At 41.9% G+C, this 25,064-nt stretch overlaps 1 protein-coding gene across 3 annotated transcripts in view; it reads left to right on the top strand.

Annotated features, from left to right (window-relative positions):
- Positions 1-25,064, top strand: part of LOC122559327 (carboxypeptidase M-like) — an 86,183-nt gene that overhangs the window by 35,329 nt on the left and 25,790 nt on the right. For all 3 annotated transcript variants that reach the window (XM_043708707.2, XM_043708708.2, XM_043708706.2), the window contains 2 exons: positions 270-367; positions 15,500-15,678. In XM_043708707.2, coding sequence (XP_043564642.2) covers positions 270-367; positions 15,500-15,678 — 277 coding nt within the window. The remainder of the gene's footprint in view (positions 1-269; positions 368-15,499; positions 15,679-25,064) is intronic.

Here is a 25,064-nt window from a genome sequence, read left to right on the forward strand (position 1 = left end):
TTGTTCATACACTCCTCTTCAGTATACATTCCAGAATGACATGATTTCTAATTCCTGATTTTTCTTAGACTGTTCTGAATAGTAATTTGCAGTTACACAGCAGTTAATGTTAAATTATTCCCAAAATGGTTGCTAGGGAGAAGAAGAGAAGAAAATTTTAAGGGAATGAAAAATCATCACTTTGCCTGCTTTTCCCCGAAGAATGGTTCTTTTAATTGAACCTCCTGGTTAATAAAACATACTTTATTCTTGCATGTTTGTTTTTTTAGGTCTTAATCTCTGGGTTCTGGCCATTGGAAAATATCCAAAAGACCATACTGTAGGCATTCCAGATGTGAAGTACATTGGGAATATCCATGGTGATGAGGTAACTTTCTCTTCTTTGAATCCCATATAGTACAATAAATTTGTCAATGCATTGCTGTGTAAAGGGTGAGTATTAACCCTTTAGATCCTTAGACCAGATGAGACTTGGGTTTCTCATGTTTTAAATGTACATTCATACATGCACAATACACCATCCTTGGATTATGTATACAACTCACTTTTATTACAAATTTTTAATATCAATTTTACAGATCACAAGCTCACAATCAACTATTCCACAAAATAATTTCCAAAGTTGTATCTCATTCACTCTTATTCAATTGTGTTCACACTGTACTAACTTGGAATCTGAACTGATGACTATATTATCCAATAATACCATTACATGTTCACATCTCATACTTGTTACAACAAACCTTTTACAACTCCTTTCTCCCTCAGAGTCTCTTATTGGTGATACTGTCAATTTTCCCTTTCACGTTGGGCTTCAGTATATGCTTAAAAGCAAAGTAAGAAAAGACTTTCCAAACCTCTGGAAAAAGTCTCACCTGCTTAATAAGGTAGACTGGATTTTTAAACAACAGTCTTACATACTGCTGAACAATCTCAAGCCCTGCAAGATATTACTTTGTGTAATGTTCAGTGGTTTTGTGATTTTTATTTAAAAATTGCTTTAGTTCTGCCACGTATATTGCAAATCTTTATTTTGAACCCTGCAAAACTTATAAAAATTGAAGGATAATTAATCTGTTTTACTTCCTGGTTTATACCTGAGAATTTTCAATGTGACTGGTTGCTTGATATCAAAATTTCTTTGAATTGATGCTGGGTTTGCTGATGGAAATATCACTCAGGATGATCACACATCTGGATATAAAAAAAATGCAGACCCAGGCACCGGTGGTTGCATGGTGGTCAAATGTTTAAATTAGTGATTTGGTGGTGGGAAAGCTGTTGGATTGTATGATAACACTTCAGACATAAAATGGGAAAAAATAAATTAGGCCCAGAGGAGCCCTTGTGGTGCAGTGGTAGTGTCCCTACCTCTAAGCCAGAAAACGTGGGTTCAAGTTTCATTTACTCCAGAGGTAGGTAATAGCATCTCTGAAGAGGCTGATTTTAAAATTTGAAATAAAAAAAATCCAAAGATGTATCTGCAGGCCTATCCCAGACTGAGACTAGACTGTATGACGTAACTTGAGACATACAATGTTGGTGTTCAACAAGAACAATGCTACTTTCCTGTTGGGCTTCCGGAGTTATTCCACCCACTGTGTCCCTGGTTCTAAACTCTCCAGTTGGGAAACCATCTCACTTGCATCTGCTCTGTCTATCCCTTTTTTACGTTTGCAGGTTTCAATGAGATTTCATTCTTTCTTTCTTTCTTTCTTTGAAAGACTAGAGAATACAGGCCCAGTTTGACCTCATGTGCATGCGCTATCTCACATGCTCTCATGCACCTTGGTTACCCTCACTCCATGACAATAATATTTTTATCCTGAAGACAGGAGGCCAAATTGCATATAATGCAGTTACTGTCTAAAAACCAAGCTGCTATAAAACTGAAGCCAGATTTCACGATTCCTGTACCCCTATCTTCACAATACAGTGTGACATTTCATCAATTTCCCTGAATGCTGGCTGTATCTGTTAGCCTTTGGTGACTTATTGACAAATCACCCACATCCTTTTTGTACATTTACACTTTCCAACCTCTTGCCATTTAAGAAATAAGCTACACATCTGTTTCTTCAAGCAAAATGGGGACACCTTTCTATTTTCCCACATTATATTCTATCTGTCATGTCCTTACCCTTCACTAACTCTTTCCAGATTCTTGAAGCTGTTTTACATCATCCTCATGACACATTCCTGCTTGGTTTTGTATCATCTGCCAATTTGGAAATATTATACTTGGTCCCACCACCAAATCACTTATTGATTTATCATGAACATCTGGGGCTCCAAGTACTGATCTGTGGTGTTCCTAGTGTTTTCTATGAGCCAATTATTAATCCATATCAATATGTTGACTCCTATCGCACTTTTACCATTTTTAATTTTTCTACTTGGCCTCCTGTCGGGGACTTTGTCAATGGGTTTTCAGAAGGTTTTTGATGCCCAATGGCTTTCCTCTTATCTGTTTTTAGCTATATTCCCTCGAATTCCTGCAGACCTGAGCTCCTGCATAGCGGTGACTTGTGGAACCTGAATTCAATATATCTGCATTCTGACCAACCTGCACAGGAAAAGAAATATGATTTGTTAGTAACCTCTTCAACATCAATTACTTTGTCAAGCACAATTTCCCATTCTCAAATCTATGCTGAATCGATTTATTATCCAAATGTCTATGTACCTCTATTCCATTCTTTAATAGACAATCATAGAGATGTACAGTACAGAAATAGACTCTTGGGTCCAATTCACCCATACTGGCGAGATATTTTAACCTAATCTAGTCCAATTTGCTATCACTTGGCCCCTATCCCTCTAAACCCTTCCTGTTTATATATCCATCCAGATGCCTTTTTAAATGTTTTAATTGTACCAGCCTCCACTTCCTTTAGCAGCTCATTCCAAACATGCACCACCCAGTGTGAAAACATTGCCCCTTAGATCCCTTTTATATCATTCCCCTCTCACCCTAAACATATGCCCTCTAATTCTCGACTCCCCCATCCCAGGAAAAAGACCTTGTCTATTTACCCTATCCATGCCCCTCGTAATTTTATAAACCTCCTATAAGGTCACCATTCAGCCTCTGATGTTCCAGGGAAAACAGCACTAGTCTATTCAACTTCTTCCTATAGCTCAAATCCTCCAACCCTGGCTACATCATTAAATCTTTTCTGAACCCTTTCAAGTTTCATAACATCCTTCAATAGGAAGGAGACCAGAATTGCACACTATATTCCAAAAGCAGCCTAACCAATGTCCTGTACAGCCGCAATACCAATAAAGGAAAGCATACTAATCGCCTTCACGATCTATCTACCTGCAACTCCACTTTCAAGGAACTATGAACCTGCACTCCAAGGTCTCTTTGTTCAGCAACTCCCGAGGACTTTATCATTAAGTGTATATGTCCTGCTCTGATTTGCTTATCAAAAATGGAGCATCTTACATTTATCTAAATTAAACTTCATCATTGGCCAATCTGATTAAGATCCTGTTGTAGTTAGAACCTTCTTCACTGTCCACTATACCTCTAATTTTGGGGTCATCTGCAAACTTACTAACTATACCCCTGTGTTCACATCCAAATCATTTATATACATGACAAAAAGCATTGAACCCAGCACGATCCCTATGGCACACCACACGCCTCCAGTCTGAAAAATAATCCTCCACTATCTCACTGTCTTCTACCTTGAAGCCAGTTCTGTATCCAAATGGCTAGTTCTCCATGTTCCATGAGATCTAACATTGCTAATCAGTCTCCCATTAGAACCTTGTCAAATGCCTTGCTGAAGACCATATAGATCACGTCTACCACTCTGCCCTCATCAATCCTCTTTGTTACTTCCTCAAAAAACTCCAAGTTTTTGAGACATGATTTCACACACACAACATGCTGACTATCCCTAATCAGTCCTTGCCTTTCCAAATACATATACATTCTGTCCCTCAGGATTCCCTGCAACAACTTGCCCACCACTGATGTCAGGCTCACTGGCCTATAGGTCCCTGGCTTGTCCCTACCACCCTTCTTAAATAGTGGCACCACGTTAGCCAACCTCCAGTCTTTCACCACCTCACCTGTGACTATTGATGATACAAATATCTTTGCCAGGGGCACAGCAATCACTTCCCTGCCTTTACTGATGTGAGGCTAACAGTTCTGTAGTTCCTGGTTTCTCTCCCTCATTCTGTCTTTAAATACTGACATTTGCCACATTCCAATCTGCAGCAATTTCTCCAGAACTACAGAATCTCAGAATAAATAGCTTAAATAGTTTAATTGACAGCACAAGTATCCAAAATTTACTGTGCCAAATTTGAGTGACAGTTGCTTTGGCTCATACATATACTTTGGAAAGCACTTAACTAGTTTTAATCTTGAAAGGCATACTTGACTTGACTATTACATTTTGAATTGGAATTAGTTTCATTTGAGCTGTCCTGAAAACTAAATGCTGTAGAATTGCAGCTGTACAACACAGATCAGACCTTTTTTGGTTAAATTTGTCCATGCTGACCAGCGATTCTAAACTGATCTAGTCCCATTTGCCAGCACCTGGCCCCTCTCTACCCTTCCTATTCATAGACCCATCCAGATGTCTTAAATGTTGTAATTGTACCAGCCTCTACCACTTCCTCTGGCAGCACTTTCCAAACATGCACCACCCTCTGCATGAAAAAGTTGTCCCTCTTTAATTTTTTTTTTCCTCTCACCTGAAACCTATACCCTAATTTTGAACTTCCCTATCCTGTGGAAAAAGTCTTGTCTATTTACCCTATCCATGCACCTCATGATTTTTTAAAATCTCTCTAAGGTGACCCCTCAGCCTCTGATGTTCCTGGGGAAAAAACAGCCCCAGCCTATTCAGCCTCTCCCGATAGTTCAAACCTAACAACCTCGGCAAGATCCTTCTAGATCTTTTCTGAACCATTTCAAGTTTCACAACATCTTTCCTATAGCAGGAAGACTAGAATTACATGCAGTATTTCAAAAGTGTCCTTTCCAATGTCTTGTATATCTGCAAAATGACATCTCAACTCCATACTCCATGCACTGACCAATGAAGGGGATTGTGCCAAATGCTGTTTTCAGCACAGTCTTGCTGCAAATTCACTTGCAAGGAATTATGTACCTGCACCCTAGGTCTTTGTTTGCCAACTCTCCCCATTAACTGTGTAAGTCCTGCCCTGGCTTGCCTTACTGAAATGTAGCACTTCTCTTATCTAAATTAAACTGTCATTCCTTGGCCTATTGGCCCACTGATCAACGTCTCGCTGTACTGAGGTAACCTTCCTTGTCCACTACACCATCTATTTTGTCATCTACAAACTTACAATCTCTCATGTTCATGTCCTTATATAGAGCTGATGGTTCCCTATAATAGAAGGAAAATAATTCACAATGTTTGAATTATCTGAAATGTTATTGACATTATTGACATAGAATAATGCAGCAAACAGAAGTTGCCAAACAATTTCACTGGCTTTGAAAATTAACTTTGTTTTTATAAATAGTGTCCCATTCCTGTTTCTCTTTGCTTTGTTTTATTTGTCTCTTTTGGTAATCCATCTCTTATTATTACTCGGATTCTTCCATCTGATTTTTGGTTTGAGATCTGTAGGGATTTTTATCTTTTGGTAATGGAAACTTTCCAATACAATTAATGTATAGACAAGTACAAATGTAATGAATGACTTTGTTTATTTGCTAATGACTGTAAAATCTAACGCAATGCAACCTTCAAATGGAATACTGTTAGCTGACTTGTGAAAATTCTTCCCTTCTTTATGAAATAAGTCTGTCCAAATGTAACATCATTTCAAGAGTTTGATTCCTCACTCAATCATTTTCTCTAGATGGCAAGATGCTTGGATTGCTTACATTCAGAAATATACATATTTTCTTTTCTAAATGTCATTGTTCCCCTCACACTGCAAATTATAAGGTTTTTAACAATAGCTACGTCAGTAATTGACTCCAGCTGATTTTTCCATTCTGTTCAGTCCACATTCAATCAGTGAGTTGTCAGAAAATGATAACCCAGTGTCTGAGAATTCAGAACAAGAACCCCAGGCTAAGAATACCGGCTAAGCCGTTCAGGACAGTGAGACGTCTTCACCTGGAGAGTAGTGAGCCTGTGGAATTCTGTACCACCAAACTGTTGAGGCCAAATTTTGAATATTTTCCAAGTTAGATACCTTTCTTTGGGTTAAAGGGATCAAAGGGTATGGGAAGGGAACAGGAACAGGAGTTGGATTGTATTGAATGGTGGAGCAGGCTCAATGGGCTCCTGTTGTCTACGCTTGTCTTTCAAAGTAGTGATTCTTAAAACCAAGATTTATCATAACTGGCCACACAGAGGATTCAAAGTATCCCTTAATCATCTTTCCTTCACATAAACAAAAGTTTAGAAGTATTTAGTACATCCAATTGTCTGAGCTGGTTGGCCAATAGAAATAGCTGCAAGAGCATTCCCCAATTCTTAATTACTGTTTCTTCCAGGTTACTTTGTCCTTACTGTTCCGGCTGGCCTTTGAGCCCACTGCGTCACACAATGTGATCATGGCTGATTATCCAAGTGAGCTGCTTCATCCTGGATGGTGTCAGTTTCTTGTGTTGAAGATGTACCCATCTAGGGAAGTGGGGAGTATTCTGTCACAGTCCTGACTTGTGCCTAGTAAATGGTGGACAGGCTTTGGACAATCAGGACAGTTACTCACCACTTATTCCTGTTCTTGCCTCTGACCTGTTCTTGTCATCACTATTTATATAGCTAGTCCAGTTCCATTTCTAGTAGAGCTAACCTCCAGGGTAATGAACGTAATTTGCATTTGTCGAAGAGTGTGGTGCTGGAAAATGACAGCAGGTCTGGCAGCATCCGAGAAGCAGGAGAGTCGATGGTTCCTGCCGAAATATTAATCAGGAATGAGGCTCTTTTTGGGCTTGTGCGCAAAGCATTGACTCTCCTGCTCCTCAGATGCTGCCTGACCTGCCGTGCTTTTCCAGTACCACACTCTTCGACTCCGATCTCCAGCATCTACAGTGCTCACTTTCTCCTATAATTTACATTTGTGTCCATTTTACTCATGTCCCTCAGCACCTTGTAACAGTTTTCCACAGTTTATGCAGTACCCTCCTAGCAGTTGTTTTTACAAGTAATTACAATGGTTCACTGTGTGGTTAGCCTTCTCTTTGCACAACTGTCAACAATTTGGTAGCTTGCCACCATTTTTTCACTTCATTTCTAATGTAGAAAGAGGTGGCTAAGTGGTTAGTGCTGCCTCACAGTGCCAGAGATCCAGGTTCAATTCCAGTCTCTGGCAACTGTGTGGAGTTTGCACATTCTTCCCGTGTCTGCGTGGGTTTTGAGTGCTCCATTTTCCTCCCACAATCCAAAGATATGCAGGTTAGGTGACTTGACCACTTGCTAAATTGCCCATAGTGTTCAGGAACATGTAGGTTAGGGATGTTAATCAAGGATAAATGTAGAGTAACAGGGTATTGGAATGGGTCTGGGTGGGTTACTTTTCGAAGGGTCGGTGTGGACTTGTTGGGCCAAATGGTCTGTTTCCACATTGTAGGGATTCTATTCTATGAAATCAGCACAAACCACACTTCATTGAAGATATGATAGTTAGAAATATAATGAGCTAGGTATCCATCTTTTTAAAAAGTATTTCCTTAATCTATTTAAATCTGATTATCAAGCACAGATGTAACATATATTTAGCCAAATCTTGACAATCTCTGCAATAAATTCACAATTGTTTATTCACTTGAGACACTGGTGTCACTGGGCTAGCATATACTGCCTATCCCTGGCTGTCCTTGAGAAGGTGGGGCTGAGCTGCCAGTTTGAGCCACTGCAGTCTGTGCTGTAGGTAGACTCCACTGCCCTTAGGGAGGGAATTCCAAGATTTTGACCAAGTGACCGTGAAGGAATGGTGATATACTTGAGTCAGGATGGTGAGTGGATTGGAGGGGAACTTGCAGGGGGTGGTGTTCCCATTACCTGTTGCCTGTTAATGTTTTGACTCAAATGACTCTTCCTCCGATCCTTTTCTGATTTCTCTCCACAGATGCTGCCAGACCGGAGCTGTTCCAGCAGTTTCTGATTTACAGCATCTGCAGTTATTGGTTTTTCCAATTTTTCTATTTCCCACCAATGTTCTGTTTTCCCTGTTTGTGCAGGGGGATTAGTGTTTCAGTTTATAAGACAATTCTTTCTGCTTGCTTCTAAGTAATTAGACTCCAGGTACAGGTAATAACTCTTGTTAGTACAGCCTGGTCCATAATTTCTATCAACCTTGGTCTCAAAGTTGGGTGACTCAGGATACAGAGTATCATTTTCAAAAAAAAACTTTAACATTTGCGACAACTTCAGGAATAGCAAAGTTCTATTTACAGTACACTTCCCTGGGGATTGTAACAGAAGTTATGGAGGAAAGGTCAGATTGTTCAGAGGCTTCATTTTTGCTCTGCCAGATGAATCTTTATAGTCTAATGACCAGCATTCTGAATAATCTCTCCAATAAGCTATTTATGGTTAAAACATCAGGTACCAACTTGTTTTGCTGTCTATGCACAATTTTTATCAGTCATCTCTAATTCATGCAGCAGACTGGAAATTATTTGCCCTCATTCCTGACTGATTGCTAAGAATCACCCTGAGCTTGTTACACTAATTCTCCTTGACATCTCCCTGTATGGTGACAAACTTCAAACAAATCAACAAAATTATTCAATCCATATCTTAGCCCAGTCAGCCATATTTCACACTATAGCAAACCTAAAGCATCTTGGAATGAACAAATTTTAAAAATGCAAAAGTTAATCCATGAGGTGAATCTGTGGTGGTTAATTCTCCATACAAGTCAATAAGATTTAAATAGGCAGTTTAACTTAATGTTTCTTTAAACAATCTCAACCTTTTCAAAGTGGCTAAACAAAATTCTGTCTAATACTCTGTCCCAACTCTGCCTGGCTCTGTTCCACCTTTCTCCGTATAGAAACCTTTACAGCCTCAGTTATGCAAGTAAATGTTGTACAACAGTGAAATGCAAACAAATGTTTCATTCGAGGTATTCGTCCTTTATCCTGTCTATAGGAACCTGTTTGCACACTCGTCTGCTCTCAAGCCTTAGTAGTGTGAGGTTCCTTTCTGGTCACATGGATCCTGAAGTTCAAGGATCATGCAGCTGAAATGTGCCTTGCACTACCAGCCATCTGACTTCTGTTGGAATCCTTTATAAAATTGTATTTGATTCCTGCTGCAAAACAGAATACTAATCCAACATGTGCATATTTCAGACAATATTTTTAAAATATACAATGCCTAAAATGTTCCAGTCTAACAGAGAAGGTAGTTTATCATATGACCACAGCTGGTATGCCCTGCTGGGTGGGTGTCTGAGTATGGGTTTGTTATGATACCCCATGCCCAAACTAATGGTCATTATACTATGACTACACATGCAAATGAGTCATTTGGGTGAAAGCTGCCAGAACATGTAGAAATGTACATTGCATTCAGGAAAGGAAATTAGAGCATAATTATAGCAGGAAATGCTTTTTCTCTTTCGTGTTTTTGCTTGCTGACTTAGTAATTTGACTTCGTTTGGGTTTCTAAACAAATTGGATTGGACTTAATTTTTATGCATGAAGCCTCTGATCTGACAAGTTCCTACCAAAACCTGCCAAGTTTTATCTTGCTTTCTTTCTTTCTCTTGAAGTCTTTGATAATGCCTTGAGTTAGGAAGTTATATGCCTCAGAACTAACCCATCTGACTGAACTTCTGTTTTTCTGTGGCCAAGTTACCAAATACAGATGTTTTTTTTTATTGCATACTGATTCTGAACCACCTTTAGTTTGTCTGTTAGATCACATGGTTTTACTACAGAGACAGACTTTTCAATGTGTGCATTCTCCTTTATCCATTCTACTAATTACCTCCTCCATGCCAGTCAATTTAGTCAAACATGACTTCCCTTTCAGAAATCCATGTTGACTTAGATCAAATATAGCATTCTTTCTTCCACTCCCCATCCCGTAAGATTCCTATTGCATAATATTCAGACTGCTTTGAGCAATGTTGTAGTCTGACTTCCTCCAATTTTATCCACCACCCCTTAATGCTGACTCATAGGCTGTCATCTGAAATGTGAAGTGTAGCATAATACATGATTGAAAAATATAAGCAATAAGGACAGAATCCCCTGGTCCTCACCTTCCACCCCACCAATCTCTGGATACAACTCATCATCATCTGCTATTTCTGCCACCTACAAACCAACCCCACCACTAAAGATATTTGTCCCTCCCCACCCCTATCAACATTCCAGAAAGACCAATCCCTCCCTGACTCCCTTGTTAGGTCCACAGCCCTCACCAACCCACCCTTCACTCCTGGCACCTTCCCTTGCACCATTCCCACCTCCTTAGGACCCAAAGGATCCTTTCACATCTGACAGATTTACCTCTACTTTCACACATCATCTAATGAGTCTGTTGCTCTTGATGTGGTCTCCTCTGCATTGGGGAGACAGCATGCCAACTTGTAGAAGGTTTCAGAGAACAACTCTGGGACATGCACCAAATAATCCTATGGGACCTGTGGCCGAGCACTTCAACTCCCCCTCCCACTCTGCCAAGACCTGGGTCACCTCCATCACTGAACTCTAGCCACCTGACGCCTGGAGGAAGAACGCCTCCTCTTCCACCCTGGGGCCCTCCAACCACATGGGATCAATGTCGATTTCACGAGTTTCTTAATTTCTTCTCCCCCATCTAATCCCAGATCCAACCCTCCAACTTGGCACTGTCCATCTTCCTTCCCACCTATCCACTCCACCCTCCTTTCTGACCTATCACTATCACCCCCTACCTCCATCCACCTACAGCATTCCCAGCTACTTGCTCCCCCAGCACCACCATCTCCCATTTTATCTCTTGGCCCCCTTGGGCCACCCCCTCATTCCTGATGAAGAGCTTAAACATTGACTCTGCTGCCTGACCGGCTCTGTTTCCAGCACCACACCTTTTTGATTTGTTGGCCATGAGTTCAGTTAACCATCATTTTGTCCCAGAGAAGCTTAATTCCCCCCCCCCCCCCCCCCCCCCTTCAAAAACTGATGAAATAAACAGAACAAAAGGTGTTTTCATTGAGTTCATCTTCTCAATTTGGGCTTTATTGTCTTAATGCTTTCATCATGTGCTTTCCCCTCCTGCCTGTTTTCACAACTAGTTTTCTACATGGTTACGTCAAAGGAAATCCAACTTGGCCACAAAGAAAAGGTGCTGGAGGAAATAATGGGACTGAAAGCTGATAAACCCCCAGTTCCTGGTATTTGACCTCCCCAGGTTACTAAAGCAGCTGGCCATGAGAATTGTATTTCAGCTGTCATCTTCCCAAATATTGTAGATTCTGAAACCAGCCCAGCAGACTGGAGGGTGGCAAATGTAAGTCATCAGTGCTCTCTCTTACAGAACGGGAGGGAATAGAAATTAGATTAGGTAGCCTAATGTCAAAACTAGGAAAAATATTATCTATTACAAATGACAGGCTATTTAAGCCATCAATTGGATTAGACAAAGTCAACATGGATTTCTGAAAGGGAGATTTGGAGGTGCTGGTGTTGGACTGGGGTGTACAAAGTTTAAAAATCACACCACACCAGGTTGTAGTCCAATAGGTATAATTGGAAGCACTAGCTTTTGGAGCGCCGCTCCTTCATCAGGTGGTCATGGAGGGCACAATTGTAAGACAGAATTTATAGCAAAAGTTTACAGTGTGATGTAACTGAAATTATACATTGAAAAATACCTTGATTGTTTGTTGAGTCTTTCATCTGTTCAAACACTGTGATAGTTTCACTTTTTTGGAAATCACAACTTTTTTTTTAAAGTTAGTTTACCTGAGAATGTGACTTTTAAAAAAATGTTTTGTGATTTACATATGAAAAATGGTGTAGTGTGATTTTTAACTTCTGAAAGGGAAGTCTTGTTTGACTAAGTTGACTAGAGCGGAGGATGTGATTAGCAGTATAGATAAAGGAGAGTCACTTGATGCGGATGTTGATTAAAGTATCTCAAGAGGCCAATGTGCAAGGCTTGGGATTGAGGAGTTGTACTGGCATGCTTAGCAGACAGGAAACTGGTAATATGATGTGTACTGTACCTTAAGAGTTAAAAGTTAGCAGAACTACCTGACAGCACCAAATGTTCTGAACAAGATATAATGTAACCTTTTTGTCCCAGTAGCTAGGGTAGCTGGTTGCCTAGAAATGACACGATAAATTCAAATTAGGCCAATCAGTTTAAATTATACCCTGAAAAATACCAAACTCCAAGTTTGAATTGAGTATATTGACAATATTAAAAGCCAATGACACAATCCAATGCTTTGGTAGTATAAGACCGGGGAAAATTGAACAGTTGGGAGGAGAACTGCCCAGCTACCAGCATGAAAAGACTACCTGAAAAAAGCTCTTAAAGGTACCTTTATCGATCAGCAACTTGTGAAACAGAAATCCATAATAAGAAAAGACAGGAAAATGTAAGGAGAAGATTCGACATCTGGCTGGTTTTGAAAATTTGAATTTTTGGTAAATCTTAATTGGGGGTTTTATTGGACTAGTATTATAGAGAAAGTAAAAGGTTGGAGGAAGGAGTTGAAATTGTTAGCTAATTATTGTTATACTTTGAGAAATTTAATTTTTACTTTAAATATTTCTTGGCCCCTCATTTTCACAGATTACTGCACAGGATAAATCTTGTGTTGCTGGATTAAATTAAGCAGGAGGGTTTACCCCATGATGTAACACAGGAGATATAAAGTTTTATACTTTGGTGTGGAAGACCGTGACAAGGGAGGGGGACTGTAGGAATTGATGCTTGATCCCTAGCTATTCACAATGTCTGCATCAGCAATAAGTGGATCAAATGTAATTTTTGCAAGTTTGTTGATGACATGAAGCTGGGTAGGATTGAATGTGTGCAAAGGGGTTGAGTGGCTAAAGATGTGGGCGATGCAATATAAGTGTGAAATAATCCACTTCAATGGGAACAATAGAATGGCGCATTATTTAAATGAAAGATCAGGAAATGTAGATGTACAACAGATCTGGGTGTCTTTGTATACCAGTCACTGAAAGGTAAGCATGCGCATGCAGTTAGATAAATGCAAAGTTAGCCATTGATGCAAATTTGAGTACAGGTAGCAATGATATCTTGCTGCAACTGAGCAGGGATTTGGTGAGACCATGTCTGGAGTACTGTGCACACAAATGTCATTGCCAAACAAGTATGCACCAGACTGATTGCTGGGATAGCAGGATTGTTGTATGAAGAGTGATTGAATTGACTGAAACTGTATTCACTGGAGTTTAAAAGAACAAGGGATCGGATTGAAACTTTTAAAATTCTGAAACACCTGGACAGACTAGCTGTAGGGTGGATGTTTCCCTGGGTCAGGGCCTCAGGAAGAAGGCTATTTTAGGACTGATTGGGAGAGATTTCTCCACTCTTGTGAATGTGTGGTATTCTTAACTTCCACTCAGCAGAGTGGTAAAGTCACCTGAACGTATTTAAGAAATATCTTACTAGATAGTAAAGGTGGCAAGGTGTATGGGGGGAGAGCAGGAAGAGTCATGAGTGCATTAACTGATGGAACAGGCTTGATCAGCTGAATATCCTTTGTTCTTATTTTCTATGCTTCAATCTATCTTCTGAACTTGTGATTTGCATATCTTCCTACTTTTGTTCTGATCAGCAGCTGCCATTTCAAGCCAAATGGGGAAGTCTAGTGTTGACCTGATTAATGCTTGATTGAATCCTATTAGTGCAGGAAGTCAAGTTAATTTGTAAGTAAAAAGTCCTACAACACGCATGCACCTGTTTGTCACACTTTAGCCAGAGCACCTCTGCTCTTATGATTAGAGAAATTGCATTTGTTTTTACTTTGAATTTGGTATTCTTAAGTGACAGTCACAGCAGGTAACTAGTTTCTCACTGAAATGTAGAGGGGGGGGGGGAGAAATCTACTGAATACCCTGATTCTACACTACCTTTTCTGCATGTTGTATGTGCACTGTATCTCAAAGGGCAATTTGACCCAGTCCAACATTCCCTGGCCTTCTCCATGTAGCCCTGTTTTCATTTTGTTACACAATCCTTTCTCCAGCACCCTGATGATCCCTGCATCCAGCGCACACACACCCGGTCATCCTAACTTGCTGCATGAAAGTTTCTCCTCTTTTCTCCATTGCTTTTACATCTTGTCCACTCTGCCCATTTCATTTTGCCTCTTTTGTGGTTTTCTTTTCTATCGTCTTGGCCTCAGATACCTGACCCCCAGAGTGGGGCGCCAGTGACCAGGTGCTTGGAGCAGAGTGTGGCTTCACCTTTGTAATTGTCGCCAGCTCATTTCTTTCTTGTGGGATTGTAGAGTTCAATTTTGCCACCTTGGACAGGTGTTGCAGTACTCTGCTTTTAAAAACAAATCCTGTTTCTCTTGTTTAAATCTTGGAATTAAGAATTTGAAAATAAATCCATCTATTTTAATGTTGCATGTGGTGGTGAAATGTGTCAAATTTTATTTGTATGAATATAACTTTATTGAGTCTTGTTTTTAAGATCAGTTCTTTGGTTTGAGTTTTGTTTTTGTAAAAATAAAAGATTAATTCTTTTAGGTGAGTGGAGCAGTCGCCTAATCACATTTATGTTGGAGCAGGATACTCTGAAGGCTTACTGGAAGTTTTGAGCTTTGCTGGGTTTACAATAGGGAGTGTAAACATTGAAATCATTTAGCTTGTTTTTGGTTCAGGATGGTCAGCATTGATGTTAGTTTAGAAAATTTGAATGATTTGGAGCAGTTTCAAGGAAACCTTACTGGCCTCAAGCACAATTTTTCTTTAAAACAAAGGACTTTGAGGTGACTGTGTGCTTTTGAAACTATTCCAATGTAAAATGTTTAGTTTGTGCAACAGGAATGTTTGGTTAGAAATCTGAAAGTTATTCAAAAACTGGGAAAGTATAACTTAGGCTGGGAATCTTCATGTAAGAAGACTTCACAGTTCACTGGAAAACACTGAAGCAACTCTGTGAACTTGAGAGCAGTCATTCCTTTGATTTGAATCACTATAAAGTGGTGCTATTGGAGTAAATTGCAACTTTCATTAGCCATTTTAGGATTTTTGTTTTAAAAATTGGTCATACTTAAATATACTAGGAGAAAGTGAGGACCGCAGATGCTGGAGATCAGAGTCAAGAGTGTGGTGCTGGAAAAGCACAGCAGGTCAGGCAGCATCCGAGGAGCAGAAGAGTTGACATATTGGGCAAAAGCCATTTGTCAGGCTCTTCCTGATTTTGAGTTGTAAGTAACTGGAGTTGGCCTCTTGTGTACTTAAAATGTACCCACAGCAGAATCTTCACTGAAATGGGAAGCATTTTGGGAACAGTTGAATTAACGCAGTTGTGGTTTAACACAGGTTGTGGGCAGAGAAATCCTGCTCCACTTGATTGAATACCTGGTTGAAATGTATGATAAAGATACCATGATAACCAATCTAATAAACAATGCTCGGATTCACATCATGCCATCCATGAACCCAGATGGATTTGAAATCACTCAACGTGAAAAACCAGATTGCTCTTCATCTGAAGGCAGGTAAGAAAAATCTTTACACTATCTCAAACTGTTGAAAATTATTTTGTGTCCACATGTTTCCTTTTTTAAACTTGCAGCCAGCATTTAATGCCCATTCCTAATTACCTTGGAGGTAACTCACCACTTTCGCTTATTCAGCTGCGGCCCATGTGTTGATTTACAGTGCTGTTGGGGTGGAAGTTCGTGGGCCGCCTTTGTGATAGAGAAGGAAGAATGATTTGGTTCAACTTCAAATAGAGGATGGATTAGAGGGGATCTTGCAGTGTTCCAACAGGTCGTCTGCTCTTTCCTTTAGGCAGTGGAACTCACAGGTTTAGAAGGTGCTATCAAGGGAGTTAACAAATATGCACATAACCAAAGGAGTTTAGAAAGATACCTTTTTAAAAATCTGCTTATTTAATAGATATCGTTGCCAAAGGGGGAAGTGCAGCAAATATTCACTAGATTGACTTCTGGGGTGGTTGCAGGATCTCTCATTAGAGTTTGAGCTGCTAACTGCTCTGTTCTGAAGACGGTTCACTGGATTTGAATCATCAACTCTGTTTCTCTCACCACAGATGCTGCCCAACATGCTGAGTTTCTCCAATTTGTTTTTGTTTGGTTCAGATCGCTGGCATCCACAATTCAGTTTTATTTGTATATGAGATTGAGTTGTCAAGGACCATCATCCTTGGAGTGAAGAATAAGATGGTATCTCACTGAAATATATGTAAAACTGAGGACCAGGTGAATTTGTGTCTGTGTGTGTCTGTGTGTGTCTGTGTGTGTCTGTGTGTGTCTGTGTGTGTCTGTGTGTGTCTGTGTGTGTCTGTGTGTGTCGACAGTGAACCACTATGGGGCAGGACTATGGGAATTGGAAATCTGAGTCCATATTTTCTCATCTGGATTCTCTACCAAATCTTCCTGTTTCTTCCTAAGAGCTTCAACTGCATTAGGAAAGAATTGAAACCTTTCTGGAGGTTTTTGTCTATTTTCTGGACAGTGCAAGATTGAGAGAGTAGGTCATTGAAGACACAAGGGGCACCCTAGCTCCAAACTTTCAGCAGAAAGGCTTCAGCATGCACATTAGAGAATCGGTTCATCTTCAGTCACTACAGTGACTCTGCCAGGATGGGATTTGAAACAATGCATGAAATCTTCTCAATTGTTTAATGACACCAACAACGAAAATTCACTTGGAGAAAATGTAGTCTGATCAGGAAAATGAGATACTGAATATCAATGGGAAAACTCGTGGTTTTAATGGATCTCGTGAGTTATAGTCAGAGGTTTACAGCTTAGGAAAAGATCCTACAGTCCATTGAGTCAGGGTCAGTCGAAAACAATGACTTCATGATTCAAATCCTTTTTTCTAGCACTTGGCCCATTACCTTTGTGTGGCCTGATGTCAACTGTACATTTGAATATTACTTCAATCTTCTGCTGACCCTCATTAGGGGTGGGCAAGGTGGCTCAGTGGTCAGCACTGCTGTCTCTCAGCACCAGGGGAACACCGGTTCGATTCCAGTCTCAGGCGACTGTCTGTGTGGAGTTTGTACATTCTTCCCATGTCTGCATGGGTTTCCCCTGGATGCTCCAGTTTCTTCCCACAGTCCAAAGATGTGCAGGTTAGGTGAATTGGCCATGTTCAATGGGTAGAAAATTGAGGGTCAGTGTGGACTTATTGGGCCAAATGGCCTGTTTGCACACTGTCTGGATTCTATGAATATGACTAGCATAACATTTATCCACATGTGCCCCCACCTTAATCATACCTTCTTTCCACTTCTATGATTGCAATTTCCTATTCTCTTCCACAAGTTGAAAACCGTGACATGGATGTCTGAGCAGGTGCTTGGGAGCTGCAGCTCCAGCGTTGGCCAGTATCTCTGGGCATGCTCCATGGGCTGGGGCTGCCTGGATTCTTCATCCACAGGTTGGCATTGGACAGACAGCAACCTCACCATTACTGTGGCATGTCTCGGACTCTCTCTCAAACAGTACCTTGGAGCTCAGTGACACCACTGTGTAGTCCTGCAGCCAGGAACGAGCTCCCATCTCCCAGATCACATCAGTGTATCCTAGAGCTTTTTGCTTGTTCTCTCAGCACTCACTCACCATCTAATTTGCGTCCTACTGCAACACTCCTGATCTTTGAAACATTAACTCTGTCTCTCTCTACAGATGCTGCCACAGCTGCTGAGTTTCTCCAACTTCTGCTTTTGTCTCCTTGCCTTCTCTTGTTCTTACATTGCTTCAATCAGAACTTACAGCTTCAGTACTGCTGTCCAACAAAATAGGTGCAAGAGTAGGTCATTCGGCCCTTCAAGCCTGCACCACCATTCAAAGCCATCCACCACCATGACTGATCATACAATTCGAAGTAAGCCATTCTGCTTTCTCTCTGTATCCCACGATCCCTTCGGCAACAACGACACCCACTTCCTCTAGAATATATCTAATGAACTGGCCCTAGCAGTCAGAATTCCACAGGTTCACAACTGAGTGAAGAAATTCTTCCTCAACTTAGTCCTGAATGGCTTACCCCCCTTTTATTCTTAGACTGTGATCCCTAGTTCTAGACTTCCCCCATCCCCCCACATCAGGAACATTCTTCCCACATCTAGCCTGTCCAATCCCATCAGGATTTTGACTCTGAGATCTCCACTCACTCTTCTAAATTCCAGGTATTTGGTTTCCAGCATCTGCAATCATTGTTTTTACCTTCAAAATTCCAGGTAGTACAAGCCTAGGTGATCGAGTCTTTCCTCATGTCATTTCTGCTGTCTCTGGAAACAGTCTGGTGAACCTTCGCTGGCCTCTCTCAATAGCAAGAATGTCCTTCCTCAGACTTAGTCTCAGACTAAGGATCAGTGCTTGGTTAAGTCCAGGGGGCTGTTGTCAGTTGGGTGGGTCCTGCAGCAGTCAGTAAAGGACCATACAAGAAGCAGGAAAATCGATGTTTCGGGCAAAAGCCCTTCATCAGGAAGGGCTTTTGCCTGAAATGTCGATTTTTCCTGCTCCTCGGATGCTGCCTGACCTCCTGTGCTTTTCCAGCACCATTCTGATCTAAACTCTGGTTTACAGCATCTGCAGTCCTTACTTTTGCCTATTCAGTAAGGGACATCTGTCCAGAAGGTTTAGAAACGGCCTGTTGGCTACTTGAGCAGTCCTGCTTGGCCGTTCCATATTGTTACAGGCCAGTGAGTGGGCCTGTTCTTGGGTCCAGGGATTAGTTCAACATCAGGAGGTGTTAGCCAGACAAGACTTATACACTTAATGGTGAGGTCCTAGGGAGTGTTGATGAACAAAGAGACCTTGGAGTGCAGGTTCATAGCTCCTTGAAAGTGGAGTCGCAAGTAGATAGGATATTGAAGGTTGAAAATGTGTTGCTGGAAAAGCGCAGCAGTTCAGGCAGCATCCAAGGAACAGGAGAATCGACGTTTCGGGCATAAGCCCATCCTGAAGGGCTTATGCCTGAAACGTCGATTCTCCTGTTCCTTGGATGCTGCCTGAACTGCTGCGCTTTTCCAGCAACACATTTTCAGCTCTGATCTCCAGCAACTGCAGTCCTCACTTTCTCCTCCAGGATAATGAAGGTGTTTGGTATGCTTTCCTTTATTGGTCAGAGCATTAAGTACAGGAGTTGGAAGATCATGTTGCAACTGTACAGGACATTGGTTAGGTAAAAACAATGACTGCAGATGCTGGAAACCAGATTCTGGATTAGTGGTGCTGGAAGAGCACAGCAGTTCAGGCAGCATCCAAGGAGCAGCGAAATCGACGTTCGGGCAAAAGCCCTTCACCAGGAATAAAGGCAGTGAGCCTGAAGCGTGGAGAGATAAGCTAGAGGAGGTGGGGATGGGGAGAAAGTAGCAGAGTACAATGGGTGAGTGGGGGAGGGGATGAAGGTGATAGGTCAGGGAGGAGAGGCTGGAGTGGATAGGTGGAAAAGGAGATAGGCAGGTAGGACAAGTCCAGACAAGTCATGGGGACAGTGCTGAGCTGGAAGTTTGGAACTAGGATGAGGTGGGGGAAGGGGAAGTGAGGAAACTGTTGAAGTCCACATTGATGCCCTGGGGTTGAAGTATTCCGAGGCGGAAGATGAGGCATTCTTTCTCCAGGCGTCTGGTGGTGAGGGAGCGGCGGTGAAGGAGGCCCAGGACCTCCATGTCCTCGGCATAGTGGGAGGGGGGGTTGAAATGTTGGGCCACGGGGCGGTGTGGTTGATTGGTGCGGGTGTCTCGGAGATGTTCCCTAAAGCGCTCTGCTAGGAGGCGCCCAGTCTCCCCAATGTAGAGGAGACCGCATCGGGAGCAACTGATACAATAAATGATATTAGTGGATGTGCAGGTAAAACCTTGATGGATGTGGAAGGCTCCTTTCAGGCCTTGGATGGAGGTGAGGGAGGAGGTGTGGGCACAGGTTTTATAGTTCCTGCGGTGGCAGGGGGTGGTGCCAGGATGGGGGGGGGGTGTTGTAGGGGGGGGCACTTCAACCCCCAGGGCATCAATGTGGACTTCAACAGTTTCCTCATTTCCCCTTCCCCCACCTCACCCTAGTTCCAAACTTCCAGCTCAGCACTGTCCCCATGACTTGTCCAGACTTGTCCTACCTGCCTATCTCCTTTTCCACCTATCCACTCCACCCTCTCCCCCTGACCTATCACCTTCATCCCCTCCCCCACTCAGCTATTGTACTCTATGCTTCTTTCTCCCCACCCCCACCCTCCTCTAGCTTCTCTCTCCACGCTTCAAGCTCTCTGCCTTTATTCCTGATGAAGGGCTTTTGCCCGAAACGTCGATTTCGCTGCTCCTTGGATGCTGCCTGAACTGCTGTGCTCTTCCAGCACCACTAATCCAGGACATTGGTTAGGCCACTGTTGGAATATTGGGTGCAATTCTGGGCTCCTTCCTATTGGAAAGATGTTGTGAAACTTGAAAGGGTTCGGAAAAGATTTACAAGGATGTTGCCAGGGTTGGAGGATTTGAGCTACAGGGAGAGACTGAACAGGCTGGAATTGTTTTCCCTAAAGCATTGGAGGCTGAGGGATGACCTCAAAGGTTTATAAGATTGAAGGGCATGGATAGGATAGACAGTCTTGTATCTGGAGTTGGGGAGTCCAGAACTAGAGGGCATAGGTTTAGGGTGAGAGAGGAAAGATATAAAAGACCTAAAGGGCAGAGGGTGGTATGTGTATGGAATGATCTGCCAGAGGAAAAGGTGGAGGCTGGTACAATCGCAACATTTAAAAGGCATTTGGATGGGTATATGAATAGGAAGGGTTTGGAGGGATATGGGCTGAGTGCTGGCGAGTGGGACTTGATTGGGTTGGGATATCTGGTTGGCGTGAACAGGTTGGACCGAAGGATCTGTTTCCATGCTGTACGTCTGACTGACTTCAGTAGACAGATGTGCGGTGGCTAAAGTTGTCATTTGTTTACTCCTAATTTGGTAAAAATGCAAGGAGCCTGTTTGTTTCTAGAAGCAAACACAGCTTTTCTGTTTAGCTGAACAATGGGAAAAGGAAAAAGCAAACATTAACTTTGTCACTGAAGACTTCCCATCATGTGATACTGAGTTGAGCAATGTTGTCCTCTGCTGGGCATTGGGAAAAAGTGCACTCCTTCAGACAGGGCTCTATCACAGACATTTGTTTTTGATTTCCAGCACCTGTTTAGGGCTCCAGCGTGGTATGGTGCTAAGGATGTAGTTTTGTTCTCATTGCTGAAGTTTCAGTGACAGTCGAGTTGATGTTAAGAGGCAGAATATTTATGCTTGTGCCATTCTGTTTCCAATGAAATTTCACTGCCAACTGTGTCCTTGGCTGTTCTTCCATGTTGTCCTCCCACGCTGTGAAGAGTGGCAACATTTTGAGGTAATGCTCAGCTGGGCTTTAAATATGGTGCTAGCAGTGTAGCTCCTAGAGTATGCCTACAGCTGGTTAGAGCAGGATGGCTTCAGCACTGGGTGCCACAGAGCATCAAGAAGTGAGCAGCATATAATCACGTGACCGCCTTCCTTGAGCTCCCCCTCTGTGATAGCTCTCACATACAGAAGTACCTGCTGATGTCATGAGTCAAATTAATCAAACAAGATTGCCCCAATTTATCCATGCTGAAAATGTGTTGCTGGAAAAGCGCAGCAGGTCAGGCAGCATCCAAGGAACAGGAGAATCGACGTTTCGGGCATAAGCCCTTCAGGAATGCTCATTCCTGAAGAAGGGTTAATGCCCGAAATGTCGATTCTCCTGTTCCTTGGATGCTGCCTGACCTGCTGCACTTTTCCAGCAACACGTTTTCAGCTCTGATCTCCAGCATCTGCAGTCCTCACTTTTTCTCCTCCCATTTTATCCATGGCCAGAATGTGAAAATATTCCCTGAACGATCCCAAAGCTTGAAGTTTTAAGAACTTTGAAAGCTGCAGTCTTGCTTAGACACAATAACAAAAGCTGCATTCTGTGATTCACATGGAACAACTGAGCAGTCTCCACAATGCAACAAGTCTGCACACGATTGCAATCCAATTCACTACTCCTGAATATGCCAACAATATTCTTGAATTGTTTAATGCCCACTTCACTGGCATCAGCAAAGTGTTGCATGTGCATCGCAATCTCTAATGTGCTTCCAGTCATATATCAACAATGGTGATTACCATTGCCATCACATCAGAGAGAGAAGGAAACTTCAGTGTTCAATAGACCTTGATGATGGCAAAGCTCGGGATGAACCTGTCCCATTGGCCTTAAACAATCTCTCAATATTCTTTTCTCATGAAGAATAAAGACTGATTTGTTTCTTATTTCACTTTTAAACTCTTTGGACTCCCTTCGTTTTCCTAATCTGTATGTAGATGTATTGTTGTCGTTTATCCTTGCGTTTAGTAACCAATAAATGTATTCTAAATAAAAAGGCCTAGTTAAATGTCTCATTTTAAATGTAGTTTCCTTTGGTCTGGGGTAGGGTGTGGGTTTGGGGGGGGGGGGGGGGAGGAGAGGTGGAGGAGGGTAGGAGGAGTAAGATATCCACATGGGAAGTGATGCTTTTCAAATTAAACTTGTTGCAACCAGCTGAAGGGGCAGGTGAGGAGCTAATTGTCATCAAACTGAACTATCTGACAGTAACATTAAGCGATTAGAGTGAAGGTGAAAGGTGCTGGACACTGAATTTTGACCTCCAATACAGACAGCTGACAGAAACCTTAGTGCCTGTATTTTTTAAAGTTAAAAATCACAACACCAGGTTATAGTCCAACAGGTTTATTTGGAAGTGCTAGCTTTCAGAGTGCTGCTCCTTCATCACATAGCTAGTGGAGCGGTGCTCTGAAAGCTTGCGCTTCCAGATAACTGTTGGACTATAACCTGGTGTGATTTTTAACTTTGTCCATCCCAGTCCAAAACTTGCACTTCCAAATTTAGTTTTTAAACAGATGTGAAGGAATTTGACTGTCTGGAATGCTATATTCCAAACAATTGTGGAGGCTAGGTCACAAAATATTTCAAGAGGTAAGCTTTTTATTTTTGAAATACAGGGAATGTTTTGCTAACTGGCATTATGGGTCAGGAATGTGCTGGTTGATCAAACACTCCAGATAATCAAGAGATCTACATAATCCAATGTCAAAACATAACACTAATAGAAACTTAATGCAGGGGGTATTTGCATCACTATACTTACAACATAAATCTCTTTGAATAATGCAATTTTGCCTTCCAAGATGGCAGTGCCTGTGAGGTAGCCATTGTTCAGTGTCCTGGGCCCATTTGCACCAGGCAGCCACTTCCTTCAGTCATCACCCTTTTTTGTTTGTTTTTTCTTCCTCCTGGCTGCAGAGAAGGTGACATTGAGGAGGAGAGCAGCTGGAGTGAGTCTTGGCAAGGTGATGGCCTGGTGGCAGAGCCAGGGACTTCTGGTTGTGGTGGGCCTGGAGCAGGGGCTCCTGTTTATCAGCGTGGTGGTGGTAGCAGCAGCTCCTGGTTGTGGTAGGCCCAGAGTCAGTCTCCTGCTTATCAGCAAGACAGCAGTGCCAGTGGAACTCCAGCCTCCTGGCTGGGAGAGGAGGGGGAAGAGAAAGTGGAAAGAGGGTAAGGTGGTGTGGGTCCAGTGTAGGACTTGGCATCGTCAGCCTGTTGGCAAGATGGGCCCAGTGACCTTGGCATTTGAAGGATGGCAACTCCACCATTGGTGGGTCTAGAGGGAGGGTTGGCAGTGCAGGTATCATTGCTCTGTAGTCGCCACTGGAGTCAGCTGACCAAAGTTGGACTTTCTTTTAGCTTTATCTTTTTATTCAGTTGGAGATGTTCACTGTATGTTACTGTGCTGCTGACCAGAGTACAAGTATCAATAAATCATTCCTGGAACAGAGCCTTCTCACTCAAACCCTCCACTGACTATTCGGGTAGATCATGGTATTTGAGGAGAAATTGACTCTAAATTAAATCAACTGTTGATATTTCGTGTAGCCATTTGATTGAACAGATACATTTACATTGAGGTAAATACATTTAAAAAAAAATACATATAATAGGACAGAATGCCATAAACTTCTGGTATTTGAGGTACAGATTGTTCTGTTATAATGTTTCATTAATGCAAATTCACTATAATATGATTTACAATTTGGTGACACTGTTTCTATAATGTGAATTTTTAAAGTGTGTATTGGTTGTAACTGGATTCTGGCCCCATTAGTTTAAATGGTGCTGTCATTACATGATTTTCTTAACACTGGGTTGCACGAGAACAGAACCACCGCATTATAGCAGAATTGACTGTGTAATTTTTCCAGTGTATAAGAGTGCCAGTTAATGAGTGCTGGTTAAAATAAGGTTTGGTGTATTGGGAAATTGATGCTCTGATCTGGAATGAACAAAGTTGGAAGGCAGCTCCACATAATGATCTGGAATTAAAGGAGTTCAAACCATAGGGCAGATTAGCCATGAATGGTGGGATAGGTTTGAGGGGCCAAATGGCCAATTCCTGCTCTTATTTCTTGCAAACTCCACTTGCATTAGACTTCAAAATGTAGTACTCTAACTTTGCAGTCAGTTCAATAACGAGTGTGTCAGAACATGATTTCATCTACACTGAACATTGAACATTGCTTTCAGCACAACCAAACTTGTCACGTGACTTTCATGCCTTGGAGAATGTAACCTCACCCTAAACATAAGGGCTTGTTCAGCAAAAGCTGGATTGAATTAGGTGTTCAGTAATGAAGGAGTATCACCTGATCTGCAAAAAAAAACTTTGAAGCTTTTACAAAAGTTGTGGATCCTACAAATGTGCTGTTAGTGCTGACTCTACTGATACTTGCTGTGTACTGTGGTCACCTCACTCCTGACCTTGCTGTGTCCACTCTGCCATTACAAGATTTGAAAAGGGACAGCAAGTTGGAGTGGAGTA

The sequence above is a fragment of the Chiloscyllium plagiosum genome, unplaced genomic scaffold, assembly GCF_037043375.1.
Source record: "Chiloscyllium plagiosum isolate Xiang-an unplaced genomic scaffold, Cpla_swu_hap1 HiC_scaffold_19, whole genome shotgun sequence".
In the NCBI taxonomy this organism is placed as follows: Eukaryota; Metazoa; Chordata; class Chondrichthyes; order Orectolobiformes; family Hemiscylliidae; genus Chiloscyllium; species Chiloscyllium plagiosum.